The sequence below is a fragment of the Gracilinanus agilis genome, chromosome 5 (assembly GCF_016433145.1).
Source record: "Gracilinanus agilis isolate LMUSP501 chromosome 5, AgileGrace, whole genome shotgun sequence".
In the NCBI taxonomy this organism is placed as follows: domain Eukaryota; kingdom Metazoa; phylum Chordata; class Mammalia; order Didelphimorphia; family Didelphidae; genus Gracilinanus; species Gracilinanus agilis.
Window position 1 is genome coordinate 110882256 of NC_058134.1, and position 24278 is coordinate 110906533.

Below are 24278 nucleotides of genomic sequence, written 5' to 3' on the forward strand. Positions count from 1 at the left end.
CCAAACAATAAAATCAACGACACCATCTCCTTCCATTTGCTTACTCTAAGGAAAATCTGTGAGCTGGCCTTCCATTTAACTTCAACATTGTTTGTAACAAAGAGTATAACTCTGGTACAATTTAGTTCCACTGGTAGGAGTTGGTCCACTTAAGGGTCCCTGGACAAGGATATTACAATTAAAAGAACTATAGCAAAGTTAATATTTCTGACAGTTTAAAGTAATGTGGTTTGAATAATATGGAAATATGTTTTGTATGATAATACATGTATAACCCAGATTGAATTGCTTGCCAGTTCTGGAATGTGGTAGGGGAACTAGGGTGAGAGACAATTTGGATCATATAACTTCAAAAAACTTATGTGTAAATTTGTTATTACATGTAATTGTTAAAAATTAAAAATAATGTGGTTTTCAGAAGCCCTTTCTGCCACTCTGCTATCAGAACCACAAAAGTAGAAGGAAGATATATATAGGATGAAAGATCACTTTGTTTGCCAGGGCAAAAGTATTCCTAACCAGTGGATAGTTTCCTGGTAATGAACTTTTTTCAATTGCTGTAGGATGATGAAAACACATTCTATTGCCTTGGATTGTGCTCCAAGCATTTCCAGTATGGCAGAACTGGCCAAAAAATGAATTCTGCTAGCAAAATCCTTGACTAACTGGGAAGTGTGGCACAATGAAATATCACAGGAAACTTAAACACTTGCATATGAACAAATTTTAGCGTGGTATAATAAAAGTCAGATGAGAGAGTTCAGCCACTTAAAAGCACTTAAAATGCAATGGACATGTAAAATAGTAAATAGAAATAGTAGGTTAATGATCTGTCTTTAAAATAAATGAAAAGAGAACTGCTTTAAATATCAATTCCTTTAGTACACTTAGTTGTTTGCAGGAAGATGTTTCCATGAAAATAAGGAGGTCAATATGTTTAGAGTGGAATTAATCTGTCTTTTACTTCTGACTCTAAGGGTCTAGTCCACAGCTCTCCAGTTTTAGAAACTATTTAAACAGGCACAGAAAAGATCTGAGGAACTGACTTATGCTAATTAAATTCACAAACCAAAATATCCATCAATTTACAAGGAAAGACACATTTCAAGAATTTGATCAATTATCTACATAGAATGTTTACTTCCTAGTGTTTAGGCTTGCTCATGGAACTAAACTGTATCTCAAAGCGGCTTAGTGAATACATAAGCAGAGCAAAACCAGATACTTTTAAAGGTTTAAACTAGAATTACCTGATTAATTACCCTTCTCCAGGCTACTGATATTTTAGATGTAAAGAGCAATTTGGCCCAAACTTATATAGTTTATATATTCCTTCATTGCAGAATCTTTTGCAATTTGTTTTCTTATTTTTTTTTCCTTACCAGTTTACTGAAACTGCTCTCTTCTAGATGATCTACAATCTTATAACTACTAAATACAATGGTGTTTACTCAGTCTTCATTTTACTAGATTTTCCTCCAGTTTTTAACAGTATTTACATCTTCTTTCTTATCATTTTTCTGCATATCCTCCTTCTTTGGATTACTTGACACTCCTTTCAGGGATCTCATCCTAACTTTCTGACCATTCCTTCTCAGTTTCTTTTGTTGGACTTAACTCAAGGACTCAATTGTACAAGTATTTACTGAGTGCCAAACACTGTGTGAAGCCCATGGGATACAAAAACAAAACATTCCCTACCCATATAGGGTTTATCATCTACTGGGGGAAAGAACATGTAGTACACAGGTAAGAAAACACAAAATATATACACAAAGTAGATGCAAAGCAATGTTAAAAGAGAAAACAATACCAAGTGGTAAGATCAGGAAGGCCACCATAAATTAACTCCTTGAAGAGAGCTAGGGATTCTAAAATGTAGAGGTGAAGAAGATCATTTCAAGAATGAGGGAAAACTTGCACAAAGACAAAGAGATTGAACATAATTTGTATAGGAACAAGTAGGTCTGCTTGAATAGAATGTAAACTGCATGGTGATGAGTAATTTGAAGTTAGTCTGGAAAGATAAGTTAAGAGTCACATTATGAAGGATCCCAAGTTTCAAAAGAAAGAATTTGTTTACTATTATCATCCCAGGGATAAAAGGGAGCCATTGAAACTCCTTGAAAGGGGTCATGATCAGACCTGTGTATCCCTTCCTAGAAGGCTTTGTGGAATGTGGCACCAACTCAAATATTCAACTGTAATAAAACAGAAAACATCAAAAGACACAGTCTTTGTGTCTTTTAAGGAACTTACTATTTAGTGGAAGAGTTGAGGCAAAAACCACAAATCAGAAAACACAGACAAAACATGAACTTAAAGTTTAAAGGTATGAAACCATAGAACTAAGGGTTCAGGAAGCTGTTGAGAATAATTATAACCATGTAAATTAATAATAGCCATTAGATGGTGAGCTCCTTGGGGAATAAGGGACCTTTTGTCTTTCTTTGTCCCCTGGGGCTTAGAACAGTGCCTGGCACATAGTAGATATTTAATAAATGTTTATTGATTTTTTTATTGGTTTAGTTAAGGATGACTTTAAAGATACAAATCTTAATCAGAAATTTGAAGGAAGGTACAAAATTATACATGGAAAATATGGCATTTAATAGCTTAATAAACAGTTCTAAGACACCATGAGGCAGAACTGAGACAAAGAACATTCTACCCACATGTGAAGCTGTTCCAATTCCCTGCTACTCTGCCTGGCCTCATTCTCTATGATTAGTAAAACTCATACCACCTGTTTCTCTCCCAGGCTGTGGAAAACTGAATTACTGGCTGCCTAAGAGTAAGAAAATCCTGATTTCTCATTCTCTCATCACCACCCTGTGTCTGTCATGTACTGGGAAAGATAAGTCTACTATTTCAAGAATTTGTGCCTCAGTATTTGGGAAATGAGTTACTCCAAAGGCTACAAGTGACTAGGAAAAAAATGACATTTCTGTATATAATGACATCAGGCCTGGCTTTTCTATAAATCTTCCTTAATATCTGACAACTGTATTCCAGGTTTAGGTAACATTTTTAAAAGGCCTTTTTAATGGCATGAGTTTTGAAGACCCATAGAGAATCTGTATGATGAAAGTTTTTCTATAATAACATTTTCTATTTTGAACAACACTCTTGTGCACAGGGTGAATCAAAGAGTATCTAATACTGACAGATAGTAAAAATCTTACTAGACACATTAACCCCTATTTCTACAAGATGATCTCGTCAAGTATCCACTAAGAGAGTAATTGTCCTCTAGCAAGCCTGGCACATGGATGACCTACTAAAGTATCAATAGTTCTTTATCCCTTCAACAGACTATGGCCCTACTCACTCTTCTATCAATCACTAGGTTTCTCTTCTAGGAAAAATTGTCTAATTCTTGCCACCTTGGTCACAGTTTTTAAACTCCACTATTGTTTATATATTCTAGATATGACTACCACTTCTACTAGTGATTTGGTTTCATCATTCTCTTTCTTCTATATCACTTCTTCATTTAGGGAATAGTGCTTATGTTTCAAAGGCCTAAGTTGCTAGGTAAAGAATCTCCTCATTAGAAAAATGACTACCAATAGAGCAGCAGTCTTAAATGTGGATTTTCAGGTACTCTGACATTTATCATGCCATATTCTAGGGATAATATGGCTTGAAATGGTTGGCTAAGTAGATATACCCTTACTGATTCCAGAAGCATTTTAATTTCTTTCTATAGTCAGATTCTTTGTATACTCTCAGCAAAGGATTTAACTTCATACTTTACCATGAAAATAGAGGCCTTTCATGTTGAGTTTCCTCTTTTTTTCCCCAGTTCAAATCTCCTGGACACCATTACTTGTTATCTTCTCTTTTAAGTTCTCCATAATTCTGATTCTAACACTATTTGGCACACTGTTCAGAAAAAGCACGGGAGCAGGCCCAAGGCTACAATAAGTATAACTAGATTACTTTATACCATAGCCTAGTGACTGGCACTTTGGGCTTAAAAATTTTTGTTGCCTATTTTCTTCTTTGATTCCAGGGTTTCCCTCTTCTACTTTTCAGTAAAAAGTGAACAAACTTCCTTCTAAAAGTATGTTTACAATATTCCAACTGTGGTTATGGAAGAAGAAGAACCCACAAGCCTGTCCATTGCCTTATAATTTTTAAGGGTGCAGTCCAGGAGGCAGTAAGTTACTTTCATTTGCTTCTTGGCCTCTCTCAACTTAAGACACTCCTATCAGACATCAGTCAAAAACCTTCTAGAGAAGGTAAATATAGCTATAAGGGTTATTATATGAGATTAGCAAACATAGTAGAAGTTAAAAAAGCTTTAATTTGCAAATGCAAACATTTACTTTAATTTCTCTAATCCTTTAATCTAACACCGTAAGTAGAGGTTCAATAAGTTGTTGAATAGGACAGCTGAATGTGATCAGAAAAAAGGGTAAGGCCCAATCTCCTATTCCTCATTTTTTTCAAGTGTTTAACTAAACATTTATCATTGTTAATTTGTTCATTCATAATCTTGATCTGAAATGTTTTCTTCATAAATTATCAATGATATTTTTATTAGATGGACTGTCTTTCGCCTCTTTCTGTAACCCCAGTGCTTAGAACAGTGCCTGGCCTTAGAAAGAGCTTAATAAATATTTGCTGATTTTTACTGATTCTAAAATTATGGGATCTCTCAATTTCTGATCTATCTACCAATAACAAACAGGAAAGGAATTTCTAGGATAAGACTTTTTTTAAAGGAGGATAAATATTATTTGATTTGGCAAATATCCTAATAAGAAACAAGAGTAAAGTTTCCAATTAACTGATTACTATTAAGTCTCCCCTGGCTCTATGTTTTTCTATTTCTATTAGCTAATCCTCTTTCTACATAATACCCTTAAAGATATAGTCAACCCTGCAAAGTAGATGATGTTATCCACATTTTACATTTGAGGAAACTGAAGCTATCAAAGTATAAATGACTTGTCCAGGGCCATACATCTGAGACCACATTTGAATTCAAGTCTTTCTGACTCCAGGCTTAGTGATCTATTTATTGTACCATCTAGGGAAAACCCCAACCCTCCCAATTTAAGACATTATTCAAATAAGTTAAAAAGAATTACTTTTTCTTCAGAAGGTTACACTTACTATGCGGAGATCTTCAATTCGTTTTTCAAGACGTATTGGCAAACCTTCTGGGAGTGGGGGTACCACCTTGGGTAAAAGAACCTGAGAGGTGTGGGCTGGTTGGGGAGCATTTCCATTCTCTCCCCCTGATTCAGACACTGGGCTACCATTGGAAGTAGCATCCAGGAGTCGGTCAAAGTCTAAATCGCCAAGCATCTCTAGGGCATTTTCAGCCTCCTGAAGTAGTTCATGTTCATTTGTGCTACCAAAAATGGAAAGGACTGGGTCAGCACTATTAAGATTTAGGTCTGACACTTCATTTCCCATTGCTGTAGCTGCAGATGAAGGGGATTTGCTGAGAGTAGAAGTCAACATAGTCACTGGGGTTTTGGAGTTAGACTCTTTCTTTTTTAATGCTTCTTTCTCTTTCTGAAATTTCCTTATCATGGCATCTAAAGAAAGGGGATCTTTGTAGAGCTTCTTCTTCTTTTTTTCAGATTTATGAGAATTCAAAGCCACAACTCTATAGAAAAAGAAAAGTTTCATGTAATTTTTAAAAGCTAAAACATCATACAATGAATATGTACTCAATGAAATTTAAAAATAATTGGAGCAAAGCAAAATTTGTATGTATCTTAAGAATTTGTTTATATCAAATTGTACTTTCCTATCAATTTCCTTCTTCCTCCACAACAAAAAACAGGCACTAATAGTAGCTAAGTGGCTGACTACTAAGTCCAAAAAACAAAAGAAAAAAATTTACGGGAGTATAGCCAACTAAGAACAACTGAAGTTGATGAAAACCAACTAAAATTATGAAGCACTCTTCATATTTCTAGAAAGCATCCTCTTCTTTAGAATGTGAATGCATGTAAGGTAATGTACCTACAAGTTAGGAAATCAAATTCAAGATAGCTTAATAAAAAAAAAGAAGAGAACATGGACACCTGATAAAACTCAAATACATGTCCTGTTTAACTTGTATTTCAACATCGGCAAAAGGAAACAGAAGTGGTGAATTGACCCAACCATTCTGGAAGGAAACGTGGAATTATGTTCAAAGGGCTTTAAAAAAAATGCGTGCCCTTTGATCCAGCAATATCACTACTAGATTTGTACCCCAAAGAGATAAAAAGAATTGTTTGTTGAAAATATTTATAGCTATGCTTTTTGTGGTAGCAAAAAATTGGAAAATTTTTGTCCTTTGACTAGGGAATGTCTAAACAAATTGTAACATACAATGGTAAAGGAATACTACTGTGCTATAAGGAATGATGAACTGCTTGATTTCTATAAAAACTGGAAAGACCTCCATAAACTGATGCAAAGTGAAATGAACAGAACCAGGAGAACATTGTACACAGTAACTGAAACATTGTAGGACGATCAAATGTAATAGACTCTGCTACTAACTGCAATGCAATGATCAAGAACAATCCCATGGAACGTATGAAAAAGAATGCTATCCACATCAAGAGAAAGAACTGTGGGAGTAGAAATGCAAAAGAAAAATATATGATTCATCACTTGCTTATATGGGGATAGAATTGGGGGTTTTAGTTTTAAAAGATTACCTATTACAAAAATGAATAATATGGAAATAGGAATTGAGTGATAATATATGTATAAGCCAGTGTAATTGCTTGTCAGCTCTAAGAGTGGGGAGGGAAAAAGAGGAGGGAGAGAACATGAATCATGTAGCAAGGAAAAATACTTTAAGATAAATAAGTAGACAGATAGACACAGAGAGAGAGAGAGAGAGAGAGAGAGAGAGAAAGAAACAGAAGTTACATTTTCTAATTCTGATTTAATGTACCTCCATCCATTATTTGTACTTCAAGAGCTCTCAATCACTACTCCCAATTTCTGATTCTCACTACCCTTTTGTTTCCAATGCAGACTAGGAAAGGCTAACAGAAAAAATGTGAATAGTTTTGAAGGAAAAATTTGCCAAAAGTAATTTGAGAATGAGATATAAGGCATACAAAAAGGTGATAAGCGGGGACAGCTGGGTAGCTCAGTGGATTAAGAACCAGGCCTAGAGACAGGAGGTCCTAGGTTCAAATCTGATCTCAGACACTTCCCAGCTGTGTGACCCTGGGCAAGTCACTTAACCACCATTGCCTACCCATACCACTCTTCTGCCTTAGAACCAATATATGGTATTGATTCCAAGATGGAAGGTAAGGCTTTAAAAAAAAAGAAAGGTGATAAGCATTAAAAATATATAGTTCTTGGGGGCAGCTGGGTAGCTCAGTGGAGTGAGAGTCAGGCCTAGAGACAAGAGGTCCTAGGTTCAAACCTGGCCTCAGCCACTTCCCAGCTGTGTGACCCTGGGCAAGTCACTTGACCCCCATTGCCCACCCTTACCAATCTTCCACCTATGAGACAATACCCCGAAGTACAAGTACAAGGGTTTAAAAAAAAAAAAAAAAAAAAAAAAAAAAAATATATATATATATATAGTACTTGGGGCAGATGGGTGGCTCGGTATAATGAATACTAGGCCTAGAGGTCTAAGGCCCTGGGTTCAAATATGAAAAATTGACTTCATCTTCATTTCTTAATATATGCCTCATTTCTTCTTTGCCCCAGTGACTTGTAAAGTACAACAAAAAAAGGAGACATCTGGGTGACTCAGTGAATTGAGTCAGGCCTAGAGACAAGAAGTCTTGAGTTCAAATCTGGCCTCAGACACTTCCTAGCTATGTGTCCCTGGGCAAGTCACTTAGCCCCTATTTCCTAGCATTTACCACTCTTCTGCCTTGGAACTGATACTAAGTATCAATTCTAAAACAGAGGAAAGAGTTTTAAAAAAAACACATAGCACTATTATGTTGTTATAATGTCTTATGTACATGTATATAAGTATGCATATATATGTTATATAACAGATATGATATATTCACAGATTTCAGAAATGTCAATCAAACAAAAGTTACTGAGTATTTACTATCCACCAGGCACTATGCTAAGCACTGGGGATACAAAGAAAGGCAACAGCATGAGTTCCTCCTCAGCAAGCTTAAATATTGATGAGGGAGACAACATGTAAATGAATAGGTACATACAAGATACAGACAGGTGGAAGACAGTAACCTTAGAGAAAAAAGTTCAAGTATTTGTGAGTATAGAGATAGTTTGAAAGATGTCCTACAGAAAGTGGGATTTAAACTTAGTGCTGAAGGAACTCAAAAGGCAGTGTTGAGGAGAAAGAGTATTCAAGGCACTGGGAAAAGCCAGTGCAAAGGTAGGGAAATAAAAAGAGATAGAGAAATAGACCATAGAGCATTCTGTGGAAGGAAGGGGAAGAGCAGTGTCCTGTGGGAGAAAACTGCAAAGTTAAAGAAGGGGTCAGGTTATAAAGAAGCTTAAAGGATCTTGGAGGTAAAAGGGAGCGAAGAATTTACTTAAGGGAGTAGACAGCACTATGCTTTAAGAATATCACTTTCAGGGGCAGCTGGGTGGCTCAATGGATTGAGAGTCAGGTCTTGAGATGGGAAGTCCTAGGTTCAAATAGGGCTAGAAAAGAAGGGCAGAAGCTGAGAAAAGTTTTGGGAAGAAAGATGGGGTCTGTTTTGAGGCATGTTGAGTTTGAGATGCTTACAGAATATCCAGTTCAAGATTTTAAAACAGGTAGCTAAAGATAGAGAATTGGGCCTTAGTAGAGAGGATAAGCCTGGATATAAAGATCTGGGTATCATCTGCTAGATATGGTAATTAACCCCTTTCAATCTTATAAGAGATATAAGGAAAAGAGAAGAAGATCCAAGGCAGTTTCTAGGAAGATATCCACTTAAGGGATGTGACTTAGATGATGTGACTTTGATGAAGATCTAGTGTCATAAAAACACAGAGAGAAGAAATTATCTAGAACTGTTTTACATATTTCCTGTATGAGCAGAGTCACGTAAACGAGCAGTAAATAATTCCATGCAACTTTAAACTCTACTGGACCCTGAAGAAAAAGCTGGTGTGGTTTTCTTATTCCTGTCTGCGGGGGGAAAAAAAAAATCACTGAATTTTTCACCAGCATAAAAGAATAGTAATAATTTACCTTTTCTAGGTTACCGTAAGACTGCTTTTTTTCTGGTCCCACAGTTAATTATAAGCATCCTACAAGGCTGTGTCTTGGGACTTCTTTTCTTCTGCCTCTCAATCTCACTTGGTAAGATCATCAACTCCCATGAAAGGTTTCAATTTGTAGGCAGAGGATTCTCAGAGGTCTATTTATCTAGCCCTAACTTCTCTCCTGACTTCTGGTCTCATATGATCAACTGCTTCCTGGACAGCTCAAATGCAACATATCTAAAACAAAACTCATTATCTTTCCTTCCTAGTTCTAGCTTCCCTATTACTGTCAAAAGTATTAAGGTCCTTCTAGTTATCCTGGTTTGTAACTACTGTATTCATTTTCAATTCCTTAACAGCACTCACTAGACATATCTCCTTTGTTCCCAACTCTTGTCATTTCTACCTTAACATCTTTTATATATCACTTTCTCTCCATTCACACAACTGTCATCCTTGCCTGATATATTTTAAGAGTTCAACACTGATCTCCTTGTCTCTCCCCATACCAATTCACACTCCTCTCAGCTGACAAAACAATCTTCTTCTACTCATTAAATTCCAATGACTTCCTATTATCTTTAGAATTAAATATAAAATACTCTGTTTGACTCACAATGTGGCCTCTCCTTTTTCCAACCTTACACTTTAATCTCTCCATATACTTGATGATCCAATGATGTGACTTACTTGCTGTTCCTTGGACTCTTATCTCCCAAATCTGTGCTTTTCAGTGGATGCTCCCCAAGCCTAGGGAAGGCAGAAGTCACATATCCTCCTGATATGTGACTTCTGCCTTCCCTAAAGACTTAAATGCCATCTTCTACAAGGGAAGTTTTAAAGACCTTCCCACTCACTTCTTCATCTATCTACCTAGTCACTTCAATTCCTCTGAGACAAAATCCCATTTTTACTGAATATATCTAGTATGTATAAAGATGTTGGCATATTGTCTCACATTAAAATGTTTACTCCCTGAAGGCACTTAGCAAAGTGCCTGGCATCTAGTAATCAATTAATAAATGTTTGGTTTCTGTTGTTTTCTTTTTTAAAACCCATTACTGTCTGTCTTAGAATCAATACTGTATACTGGTGACATTCTGAAATAATAAGCAGTCATAGGCCCTATACCCTGTGTAACAATAAGCAAGGAGCAAATTCATAGGATAAGAAATTTGCCATCTCCCCAGAATCAAGACAATGAACTTGTTTGGAGAAGGCACTATGAAGATGCCTAAAGAACCTTCACTGGATCATGAAGATCCAAAATTAACTTTGGGGTGCAGTTGATCGAACTATGGGGAGTTGAATGCATTTGTTTTGAATGTACACACTTCTGCCAAAGGGGACTGCCCCCTAATTGGCTTTTTGTCAATGCGGCTAGCAAATCATTGTTTTTGTCCTCTTTTCTTTTATCCCCAAATTCCTGTAATTTAAAAGTTGACTATGTTTACAAGATCCATTGGGAAGACCAGTCTTATCTCTGGATCTCAGGGGGGAATGTGATATTGGAAATTTGGGGTTTCTTAGACTTAATATTGAGATCCCTGATCTAAACTTCCTAAGGACATTTAGATTTCTTACAAACTACATTTCCCAGAATTCCTCTTGTGTAATTGGAGGTGGATGCAGGAAGTGATGAAAGATGCTATCTTTTAAATATGATGGTAACTTCCTTTGGAGGGGGTTGGCGCTTTGAACTTGGTGTGGAAGGATCTCTGGTGAGACCTCAGACTGTTTCCCTTTGAATTGTCACCTGGGTAAGTCAGGCTGACTCTCTTTCTCTTCCCTTGGCATTTCTGGAGGCTCTAGTCTTAAGGAGGCCTCTCTTATTGGAGGAGGCATTGTGGCTAGAAGCCTTTTTGAATTCACCTCTGTGCCCTTCTGCTGGGGCCTCTGAATTCCTACCTGGTTCAGGCCTCTGGTCCAGGCCAGAGTTTCTCTCTCTCAATTTCCCTGCCTTCAACCTTCCTAACTGTAAATAAACAACCATAAAAGTCATCCTGTCTTGGGTCTATTTTATTGTGAAATCAAGTTAATCGATTTCTGGCAACCATATCTTAAATATCTAATTTCCCCTCTTACATTCAGAAGCAAGCAGCACGATATCCAGAGCCCACAGTTGGATGAAGTCTTAGTTTTGGCTTCTGGCAAAATCTGAACCTTGAAAAAGAATAACCCAGGGCTGGAAATCCAAAACAAAGGGAATCCTACAAAGCTATGTCATGCTGAAAGAACAGAGCTTTTTCCAGCTGGCTGATAGTGGCTAAGACCATCAGCATCTACTGTTGGCTCAGGCCCAAAACCAGGTCAGTAACTTGCAAAGCTTGGATCATTGTGCAGTGATCAGTTATTGTCCTGGATTTTACTACTTTGGAAGTACTGAATGCTTGCAGGTCCCTATCTTGAACAGTTTCTAAGAACCAATAATAATAGTCAATATGACAAGAAAGCAGCAGCAGGACCAGATCAAACCTTTTCTCCAGTAATATGCAGAGTTTGGCTAACATAAAAGTTCAAAGTCAGAGAGTAAGCTGGAAAAATGAGCAACCAAAAAAAGAATTTCATCATAGAAAAGCTACTATAGTGACAAGGCCTCTCCAGACACAAATTCAGAAAAAAAGAATAACTCAAAAACATCTACAATCAAAGCCTCAAAGAAAAACATAATTTGGATACAAATTCAACTAGAATTTCTAGAAGAAAAGAAATGAGAAGTTTGCTTTTAAAAAATGCTTTAAAACATTTTTTATAAATGAAATGTGAGCACTAGGGGAAAAAAATTGGAAAAGAAGCAAAAATTATGGACAAAAGGATTGGAAAGGGAATTCACAGCTCAGTACAAAGTAGACAAAGCTTTTCTCAAGGAGCAAACTCCCTGAAAATAAGAATGGACCAAAAAGAAAGGAATGACTCCATGTCACAACAAGAAATATTATAATCAATTCAAAACACTAAAAAAACAGTAAAAAATGTAAGGTATCCCAAGTAAAATAACTGACCTAGATAACAGAATGAAGAGAAAAAAAATTTAAGAGTAACTGGACTACCTGAAAGTCAGGATGAAAAAAAGAACTTAGCTATCATATTTCAAGAAATCTTTAAAGAAACCTGTCCAATCTTTTAGAACAAAAGGCAAAGGGAAAATAAAAAAGATCTACCAATCCAGGAATACCATTACTGAATTTGTATCCTAAAGAGATCAGAGATAAGGGGAAAGGACCTACCTGTACAAAAATATTTTACCAGTTTTTTTTGTATTGGCAAAGAATTGGAAACTGAGGGATTGTCCATCACTTGGGGAATGTATAAACAAATTGTGATATAAGGTTGTAATGGACTACTATTTAGCCATAAAAAATTATAAACAGCATAAGTTCATTAAAACTTAGAAAGATTTTGATTGACATCTGATAATTTCTCTCATTTTGATTAGGAAAGAGGAAGAAAACACACATACACACATGCACATGTGCACATGTGCACGCATGCATGCACATACACAAGAGCATACAGAAATACATTTTATTCAACAAGGAAAGAGAAGGAGGAATTAGAGGGAAAGTAGATTAAGGAAGGAATTAAGACCTAAGCAAAAGAAATTCTAAAGATACACAGAAGCATTTCTTACTCTATGGCAAAGAATGGAAATATGACGCAATTCCTATTATTTGGAGAAGGCTGAATAAGTTGTGGTATTTAATAATACAATGGAATACTACTGAGCTATAAGAAATGATGAAAGTGATTGTTTCAGAGAAACCTGGGGAAGACTTGTATGAACTGAAGACTGAAGTAAGCAATCAAGAGAACTAATATGATAAGAATGTGGCAAAGACAAACAACTTTGAAAAACTTGGGAAGCCTTATCAGTGTGATGAACAAAAATCATTCCAGAGGACTAATGATGAAATGTGCTATCCACCTCTTATTTCTATCACTCAAATTTTAGGGGAAAAAAAAAATCTAATCTTAGTTAAGTGCTAACAAAGTTAGAAGCTAGTATTTTTGATTCTATAATGCTATATCAACTATATTACATTTTATTTTTAAAAAATATTACATTGGGAGCAGCTAGGTGGCTCAGTAGATTGAGAGCCAGGCCCAGAGACAGGTGGTCTTGGGTTCAAATTTGACCTCAGCCACTTTCTAGCTGTGTGACCCTGGGCAAATCACTTTAACCCCCATTGCCTAGTCCTTACCACTCTTCTGCCTCAGAACCAATACACAGGGTTTATAAAAATAAATAAATAATATTACTATAAATTAAAAGTGGAATGAGATAATAGTTAATTTTACATTTGCTTTAAAAATGAAAAGAAATAATAATATGGAAATAGAATTTGAGAGACAATATATGTAAAACCCAGTGGAATTGCTTGTCAACTCTAGGAGGGGGGAAAAATGGGGGAGGGAGGCAACAAGAATCATGTAACCATGAAAAAAAATTTTTTTAATGAAAAGAAATAAACTAATTAGACCATGACTATTTCCACTATTCTATTTATCAAAACCTACCCCAGTTGTTTGGGAACTTTTTTCCTAGGCTTCTTCTCTTTCTCCCCTTCTTCTTTCCGCTTTCTCTTTTTTATTCCAATATCATCTTCTTTTACTTTGGAAACCTGTAAAAAATGAACAGAGAATATATCATGAAGCATTTTTCCTTTCCAAGAAAAGAGTCTCCTAGTCAATAAAGTGCATGGAGGCAAAAGAATAGTGATCACACACTACCTCAGTGACCTAACTAGCTCCCAAGATCCTAGGCAAGTCACTGTACTTTTGTGTGCCTCAAGCAACTTCCCAGGACTTCTCTAGTACAGTGATAGGCAAACTATGGCCAACTGGCCAGATGCGAACCCCCTGAAATATTCTATTCTGCCATGAGACATTATTCCTAATCTGACGAATACAATGAGTAGGATACAATACAGTGAATGAAACTTCAAAAGAGTTGCCTTAGAAACAGACTGATAAATGAGCATTTCTGTTCCTTTGGCCCCCTCTTTAAAGTTTGCCCATCACTGCTCTACTAGATCAAAGATAACTATCATTTGTGCTACTGGAGAGTTTCAAAACTAAAAATGATGAACGAGCTGTAATATAACACGTCCTTGTCTGCCTTATTTACTTCTCCATCATCCATAGACAACTTTTAAAGGCTTATAATTATTCTTAAATGTTACAAAAACTAACAGCTACTCTTACTATCACTACAACACTAAGAAATCCTAATAACATGAATTTTGATGAAAATAGATTATAATAGGCATGTTGGAGGTTTTAAAAGAAGAAAACAATAAGAATTTATTTCATATAAGTCTATTTTGGTATCAGGAGGTTTGAATCCTGCCCCTGACACTAACAATATGACTTTGAAAAAGTCACTTATTGTCTGTCCTTCAGTTTTTTCCATCCTAAAATGAGGATTAACAGTTCATAATAGGATAGCTATGAAGATCAGATAATATATTCAAAGTGTTTTACAAAATTTAAAGTGTTAATAATATATATATTTTTAAAAATTCTTACCTTCTGTCTTAGTATCAATACTAAGTCTTGATTACAAGGCAAAAGAGCAAGAAAGGCTAGGCAACTAGGGCTAAGGGACTTGCCCAAGGGTCACAAAGTTGGAGGTATCTGAGGTAAGATTTGAACCCAGGTCCTTCCAACACCAGGTCTAATACTCTATCCACTGTCCCTACAGTGTTAATAATATCAATAGCTAAAATTTATAATACTTATGTGCCAGATACTATACTAAGCACTTTTTATAAATACTATCTTATTTAATTCTTGCAACAGCCCTGGGATAAAGGTACTATTATCATTCCCATTTAATAGCATAGGAAATTGAGGCAAACAGAAGTTAAGTAGTTTACCTAGAGTCACAAAGTTTATAATCATCTGAAGTGGAATCTGAGCACAGGTCTTCCTGACTCCAAGCACAGACCTCTATCCATTGCTCCATCTAACTGTCTAAACCAGGGATGGGCAAACTGTTTAAAGAGGGGGCCAAAGGAAAGGAAATGCTCATCTGTCTGTCTGTTTCTAAGGCAACTCTTTCCAAGTTTCATTGTATTGTCAGATTAGGAATAATGCAGAGGATAGAACATTTCAGGGGGTCGCATTTGGCCCACCGGCCATAGTTTGCCCATCACTGGTGTAATATCTGTTATTATTATAAAAAGGAAGTTCCTTCACATGTCATACATTTTAAAAACAATAAAGATATGTGTGATTAGCACATTTCTTTATTAGTGATTAACATTTCACTTTCTTAAATGTATTACATGTAGCTAATAAGTAAATTTAATATATTTTAATCTATTCATTGTATTATTCCCCCAGGGTGCCTTAAGTCTCCAAATTCTCTTACTTTAGGTGACCTGTGTTTTTGATTCTCTGACAAATCTTCATCTTCAGTGTCTGATGCCTGGCGGAACTGTAGTGTACCCGTATTGACATAAAATCCTCCATATTTTGTGGTCAGAGAAGCAGGCACCAACTCGTCATACTGCATAGAAAAATAAGAATGTATTCACAGTATAATGTTTTAGTATCTTTTTAAAAATATTTTTATTAATACTGTAAAAAATTAATTCCCAGGCATCTCAGCCCCTCTCTGTCCCTCCACCCACCACAAAAGGCATCATCTGGAAAAAAAACACTATAGTTTTTCTTTTGTGTGTTTCTATTTATCAGTTCTTTCTCTAGAAGTGGACATTCATAAGTTATTCCTCAAACAGTAATTCTATAGCTGTTATAATGCTCTCTTGGTTTTATTTAATTTTAGATCTTTTAGATCTTTTCAAGTTATCTTAAAATATTAATCTGCTCTTTAATTCTCATGGCACAGAAGTATTCCACCAAAATTACATACCACAACTTTCTTTAGCCATTCCCCAAATAATATGCATTCCCTCAATTTCCAATTCTTTGCCACCACAAAGAGAGTTGCTGTAAATATTTTAAATTATGTAGGTTCTTTTTCTTTTCCCTGATCATCTTGGAAAACAGACTTAACTATAGTATTGCTAGATCTAAGGGTATACACATAGTTTTATAACTGTTTGGTCATGATTCCAGATTGCTCTCAAAAATAGTTCAATCAGTTCGCATTTCCACCAATACTGTATTAGTGTTCCCATTTTTTCCACATTCCCTCTAACACTTGTCATTTGCCTTTTTATCATTTTAGCCAATCTTGTGAGATATTTCAAAATTATTCTGACTCACATTTCTCTAATCCAGGGGTCAGCAATGTATGGCTCTCAGGCCATATCTGGCTCTTTTGAGGGCCAGATATGGCTCCTTCTGCAGGAGCCATAAAGTCAAATTTTTTTCAGGCGCTGTTACAGGAGCCGCACTGTGAGCACTGTACAGCTCTCACGAAATTACATTTTAAAAAATGTGGTGTTTATGGTTCTCACAGCCAAAAAGGTTGCTGACCCCTGCTGTAATCAGTAGTGATAGAGCATTTTTAATATGCCTAAATATGGTTTTGATTTCTTCATCCAAAACTGTTTGTACATATCTTTTGACCATTAAGCAACTGACGAATGGCTCTTATTCTTACAAATTTCACAAAGCTCTCTCTCTATATTAGATATAAGACCTCTCTGCAAGAAACTACAAAAATTTCCCTCCAAAATTGTGCTTTCCTTCTAATCTTGACTACATTTGTTTCAAAACTTTTTTTATTTTAATGTAATCAAAATAATAAATTTTATTTCTCACAATGCTATCTCTTATTTATTCACAAATTCCATTCATAAATCTTATAAGTGATATGTTCCTTTTTCTTCTAATTTGCTTGATATCTCTATGTCAAGGTCATGTATATGAAGATGGGATTAAATTTTTGGATTTAATCATACATTCAACTTATCTTTAAGTATGGGGAGGTCTGTGACCCACATGTGTGATAGTGGATGACAAATCAGAATCCATGGCTGCCTGGTAGGCAGTCCTAAGCAAAACTTTTGCTATAATTGGTCCATGTAAAGTGGAAGGAAGGCACAGAAAGTGACAAAAGGAATGGTCTTTAAAAGTGGCAAGAACTTCTTGTGATAAGGTTTTTTTTGCCTTCAATTTCAACTTGAAGGTGCTCAGACCTTGGACCTCCGACATCTCCTGGATTTTTCCCTTAGAGCTACCACACGAATGAGTGAAAAACACTGACTCCTTTTTCCTGGCTTTTCTGAGAGGTATTAACCTCCAGAGAGGCCCCTCCTCTTGGAGAGGTCTTGTGGCTAAAACCCTTGTGTAATTTACTTCTGGGCCCCTTTGCTAAGCCCTGTCTGGTTTGGACTGGGCCAGAATAATTATCTTCTCTCTCTGATTTCCTTACTTTCACTCTTTCCCTCTATTTTATAAATTGCTGAAGTCATTCTGACTTCAGTAATAATTGTGGCGACCGCATTTCTCATAAATTTAGTCCAGCCTTTATTTTTTATCCCTTACATGTAACCATTTTGATCTTATCGTGGTGAATGGTGTAAAATAATTGGTGTACATCTCATTTCCACCAAACTATTTTCCAAATATCCCAGCAATATTTACCAAATATTAAATACTAATCCCAAAAATTTGGATCTATACTTTTGTCAAATATGAGGTTACCATAATCTTTTATTACTCTTTACTATATATTTGTTAATCAGATTCAGGTAGCTTTGATAATTATTTCTTTATAATACAGTTTAGAATCTGTTACTTTTACACTCCTTCCATTTCTTTTCATTAATTTCTTTGATATTCTTGACCTTTCATTCTTCCAAATGAATTTTATTATTTTTCTAGCTCAATAAAATAAGTATTTTAGTTTATTTCTATTTTTTAAATATTGTTTGCTTGTTTGTTACATCTGTTCCCAGCTATCTTCCCCCATCCCTCCCTTCTCCACACTACAAGAAGGCATCTCATTTGATTTTTTTTAGTATGTACATATAAAACTATGTCATGCATGTTTTCTATTATCAATTCTTTCTCTGAAGGTCAAAGTTCACAATTCTTCTTCCTTCTTCTTCTTCTTCCTCTTCTTCTTCTTCTGCTTTTTTTTTTTTAACCCCTACTTTCTTAGATTCAACTGTGCATTGGTTCCAAGACAGAAAAGTGGTCAGGGCTAGGCAATGGAGGAAGTCAAATGACTTGCCCAAGGTCATAGAGCTAAGAAGTCTCTGAAGCTAGATTTGAACCTAAGATCTCTTATATCTCTAGGCCTTGTTGTCTAAGCATTGAGCTACCTGGATACTCCTACAATTATTCTTCAAATATATATTCTATATTTTTAAACCCTTATCTATATTAAGTATTGGTTCCAAGGCAGAAGAAGAGTGGGAAGGGCTAGGCAATGGGGGTTAAGAGACATGCCCAGGATCACACAGAAGTTTCTGAGGACAGATTTGATCCCAGGATCTCCCATCTCTAGTCCTGACTCTCAATCCACTGTAACCTTCGAATAATATTTATATTGCTGTTCTCATGGTTCTGCTCATTTCACTCTTAATAATTTTATGTAGGTTTTTCCATGTTTAAATATCTACCATTTCTCACAGCAGAGTAATATTCCAATAAAATCACTTTTTTAGCCATTCTCCAAGAGATAATTATTACTTTATAATATAGTTTTAAACCTGGTAGTGCTAGACTTCCTTACTTTAAATATTTTTGTTAATTTCTTTTATATTCTTGACCTTTTGTGCTTCCAAATGAATTTTATTATTTTTCAGCTCACTAATATAATTTTTTTTGTAATTTAATTGAGGAGGCATTGAATAAATAGACTAATTTAAGTAGAATTGTCATTTTATTATATTGGCTCTGTCCTCACTTGACTAATTAATATTTTCCAATTATTTAAATCTGACTTTATTTGTATAAAAAGTATTTTATAATTATGTTCATATTGTTACCAAGTTTGTTTTGGCAGGTATACTCCAAGGTATTTTATTTTGTCTGGGGTTATTTTAAAAAGCATATTACTCACTGTCTCATCTTGTAGGTCTTTGTTAGTAATAGATAGAAATGATGATAATTTATGTGGGCTTAATTTTATATTCTGCTACTTTGCTAAAATTATTCATCACTTCAACTAACTTTAATCGAATCTTTAGGATTTTCTACATATGCCAACGTATCATCCACAAAAAGAGGTAGTTTTATTACATTACCCATTCTGATCCTTCAACTTCTTTTTCTTCATAGTGCTATTACTAGCATTTCTAATACAATATTGAATAATATTGGCAATAATGGGAACCCTTGTTTTACTTTTGATCTTATTGGAAAGGCTTCTAGCTTAGCCTCATTACAAATAATGCCTGCTGAGAGTTTTAAGTAGATTCTTCCTATCATTTTAAGGAAAAATCAATTTAAACTTTCATTAAGTGTTTTAAATAAGAATAAATGTTGTATTATGTCAAAGGCCTTTTTAGCATCTACTGATATAAGTATATGATTCTTGTTACTTTTGCAAGTGATATGATTAATTGTATTCATAGTTTTACTTAAATTATCCTTGATTTCTCATATAAATCCTGTTTGGTAATAATATATAATCTTTGTAATATATTGTTATAGTCTCCTAGCTAGTATTTTAGTCAAGTTTTTTGCACCCAAAGTCATTAATGAAATTGGTTTATAAACTTTTTTCTGTTTTTGCTCTTCCTGGTTTAAGTATTGGCATCATATTTGTTTTCTAAAAAGGTTTAGTAGGACACCATCTTGGTCAATTATTCCAAATAATTTATTTAATTTTAGAATTAGTTGATCTTTAAATGTTTGGTAGAATTTATTTGTAAATCTATCTGGTCCTGATGTTTTTTTCCTATAAAGTTCATTTATGGCCTGTTTGTTTTCTGTTTCTAAAATAGGTTTTTGAGATATTCTATTTCCTTCTCTGTTCATCTTATTTGGTTTATATTTTTGTAAGTATCCTTCCATTTCACTTATATTGTTATTTGTTGGCATACAATTGGACAGAATAACTTCTAATAAGTGCTTTTATTTCAGCTTCATTTGTGGTATAGTCACTCTTCATTTTTTTTCTTTTTTTTAAAGTCATTTTAACTACAGGTTGATTTTTAATTTGTTATTTTTCTAGTTTTTTAAAATTGTATGACACTCACTTCATTGATCTGTTCTTTCTCTATTTTATAGCTATAAATATTTATATAAATATAAAAGTTTTCCTCTATGCTTTTCTGTATCTCATAGGTTTTTGCATGTTGTCTCATTATCATTCCCTTCAATATTGTTTCTATGAATCGTTCTTTAACCCTGTTTTTGTCACTATTAAAATATTTTTAGAACTAGTTAAACATGCTATTACTCTTTGTTCCTCAAATGCTATCTATAAATATTATAACTGAAGATAATGCTAATAACTGTTTCAGGGTCTAATCTTTTTTACTGCCTCCTGAGTAGGAAAACAACTTCACTGCCTTTGGGGCAAGATCAGAAAACTTATACAATCAAAAGGAAAATGATCAATGATCATCCTAATGTTGTTGTTGTTGTTTTTAACCCTTATCTTATGTCTTATAACCACTATTGGTTCTAATGCAGAAGAGTGGTAGGACTAGGCAATGGGGGTTAAAGTGACTTGCCCAGGGTCACACAGCTAGGAAGTGTCTGAGGCCAGATTTGAACCCAGGACTTCCCATTTCTAGAACTAGCTCTCAATCCACTGAGCCACCCAGCTGCCTCCTTAAAGTTTTTGATATAGAATTGCTCAGAATATATAGTATGAAATAAGCTCTAATTATTCCCTAATTAATAAAACTGACAGTAATAGTGATATTGTTTTTTACCAGAAACAAAAGAAGACTATACATAAGGAATGAAATATCCTGTGTTAAGTGTTTTCATTTAAGTAATTTCATTCCTCATATAAGAAAAATGTAGTAGTACTTGAACATATAGCATATAGTCTGTAGAGTAGAAAATAAGCCCTTCTGGGGAGGCAGATATTGTCAAGGTCTTATTAAAATATGTCAAAAAATACAAATTTATAAATCCCAGGTTAACATCTCCTCTCCTAAAAGAAGTTGTGGCAAAAGAGGCTTTTCTTCATCACAATTTCATAAATTTGCATGCTGAAAATGATCACTTAAACAATTCTCTAGGAGTCATTTCACATTTTTTACTATGAAGACTACATGTTGTGGGTTTAGGTACAACTACATTTATCTTATGTAAGGCTACTCTTTTAGAATTAAAAACAATCCTGAACAATTTCCCAAGTAAAAGTTAAGTCTTGAAATTAGAAGTTAAAGACTGATTCTTCAATCATGGGAGGAATGATTTTTTATTAGAGAAATATGTTGATTTTTCTTTAGAATCAAAATCCAGAAATTCAGTAGGATGTCAACGCAAACTGTGTAAAAGTATATTTTCCCACATTTTATCAGTGAAATTTCTAAAACTTATGGAAACAAGAAATTATTTGGAAAAGAAAAGAATTACTTACAGCCTCCGAGTTATCAATGAATGGATCGGTCTCATCATACCCAAAACCTATATCAATTAGATCTTGTGGCCGATCTTTCCGGTGTTTAGATTTTACACCCTGCAAAAAAAGAAAAAAAAAGTTAAATCATATTTATTGCCTTGAGCTTAAAAATTCCCAACTAGAAGAGCCTGTATCTATTGCACATGTTTCAGATAATGGTTTACCAAGTCTTTCAATCCTGACTAACAGTGTGAGGGAGAAATCACTTTATGAATTAAAAAATCTGTTATTTTCTATTTAATCATTTTCTAGAAAAAACAATCTTTAAATCCAGGATTAAAACTGAAACATGGTTAAGTAAAAAACTGAAATAAGTACATAAGCTTGAAACCAGAATTAGCAGAATGATGTTTAAGGCATTAGTTTTATTACTGTATAAAATATAGTCCACAAAAACATCAAGCTTATAGACTTAATGGAGAAAGGAAAGCTTAGGATAGAGTGGTTAGGTGAAGAAAGGTGGTGATAGAAACTGGAGGAAAAGGTCATCACAAATTAAAATTTAAGAAATCATTGCTGACAAATTTTAGGGTAAGGATTCATAGGCAAGTTATCACGAGGATTATCCACTATGACAAGGTAGAATTCATACCAAGAATGCAAGGATGGGTTAATATTACGAAAAACATCCACATAATTAACCATATCAATAACCAAACCAACAAAAACCATATGATTATTGTGAGATTAAATCTACCTTGCCCATCTTTAGATTTAATCAACAAAGGTGAAAACATCTCCACTTAACTCACAAGTTGGGAGGTCTGTGACCCACGTGTGCTAAAGTGAGTGACAAATAGGAATTTACTGACTGCCTCCTGGATAGTCCTAAGAAAAGTGTCTGTTGTGATTGGACACATAAACTAAGAGGAAGGCACAGGAAGTGATGCAAAAGAAGCCCCTATAAAAAGGGCATTCAGTGAGTTCAACGGGGCTTTTGGGTTCGTGTCTTGTATCTGAAGGAGCTCTTCGGGTTCATGGCTTGGTGGAGTTCTGGAGCTGGGACCCTGAGACCTTGGTGAGACTGTTCTTAAATCTTTCCTTTGGAATTCCACATGGTGAGTGTAAAGACTGAATCTTCCTGAACTCTTTTTAAGGAACTTCCCTTTAAAAAGAGACTCTGTGACTGAAGCTTTTGCTTCATTCGCCTCCGGGGCCTTCGGGCCTCGGCCCTCAGCTAAAGGTTTGGCCTTTTCCAATTGAGGACTAGGTTAGATCTGCTTGGGTTAAACCAGGGACCTAAGCAAATTATTTAGTTTGTAATTATCTTTCCTTATCCTCTCTCTAATTTTCTTACTTTCTCTTTCTCTTCTCATTTGTAAATAAACTTCCATAAAAGTCATTTTGACTTGAGGTTATTCTTTAATTGGGAATTGATAACTATTCAATTCCCTGGAAAGCAAACCTTTTAATTTTCACCCCTTACATTATCTCAATAGATACAGAAAAAGCCTTTGACAAAATACAAGACTCATTTCTACTAAAAACACTAGAAAATACAGGAATAGAAGGGCCTTTCCTCAAAATAATAAACATTAGTATTAATTAGTATTAATTATTAAGTAATAAGTATTAATGTATACATTAGTATACATTAAAAAACATCAGCAAGCATCATCTGCAATTGCGATAAGTTAGAAGCCTTCCCAATAAGATCAGGAGTGAAGCAAGGATGCCCGTTATCACCTCTATTATTTAACATTATGCTAGAAATGCTAGCAGTAGCAATTAGAGAAGAAAAATAAATTGAAGGGATTAAAGTAGGCAATGAAGAGACTAAACTATCACTCTTTGGAGATAATATGATGGTCTACTTAAAGAACCCTAGAAAATCAACTAAAAACCTAGTGGAAATAATCAACAACTTTAGCAAAGTTGCAGGATACAAACCCACAAAAATCATCAGCATTTCTATATATTTCCAACACAACTTAGGAGCAAGAGTTAGAAAGAGAAATTCCATTTAAAATCACTATAGACAATATAAAATATTTAGTAATTTATTTGCCAAGACAAACACAGAAATTACATGAACACAACTACGAAACACTTCCCACACAATTAAAACTAGGTGTTTATAATTAGGAAAACATTAATTGCTCATGGGTAGGATGAGCTAATATAATAAAAATGGCAGTTGTCTTTCTTCTGTGCTTCCACTCCCACAGTTTTTTCTCTGGATGTGGATAGCGTTCTTTCTCATAAGTCCCTTAGAATTGTGCTGGGTCATTGCATTGCTGCTAGTAGAGACATCCTTTACATTCGATTGTGCCACAGTGTATCCATCTCTGAATACAAGGTTCTTCTGGTTCTGCTCATTTGCTCTGCATCAATTCCTAAAGGTCATTCCAGTTCACATGGAATTCCTCCAGTTCATCATTCCTTTCAGCACAATAATATTCCATCACCACCAGATATCACAATTTGTTCAGCCACTCCCCAATCGATGGACATGCCCTCATTTTCTAATTTTTTGCCATCACAAAGAGGTTGGCTATAAATATTTTTTTAACATTTATTAATATTCATTTTTAACATGGTTACATGATTCATGCTCCACCTTTCCCCTTCAACTCCCCCCCCCCGC

The 24278-nt window shown here is 34.9% G+C and overlaps 1 protein-coding gene across 1 annotated transcript in view; it reads right to left on the reverse strand.

Annotated features, from left to right (window-relative positions):
* UBN2 (ubinuclein 2) overlaps positions 1–24278 on the reverse strand; it is a gene marked incomplete at its 5' end in the record, with an annotated part of 119626 nt that overhangs the window by 67278 nt on the left and 28070 nt on the right. Inside the window, 4 exons of the mRNA XM_044679008.1 lie at positions 5128–5629; positions 13696–13799; positions 15554–15691; positions 21650–21748. Coding sequence (XP_044534943.1) covers positions 5128–5629; positions 13696–13799; positions 15554–15691; positions 21650–21748 — 843 coding nt within the window. The remainder of the gene's footprint in view (positions 1–5127; positions 5630–13695; positions 13800–15553; positions 15692–21649; positions 21749–24278) is intronic.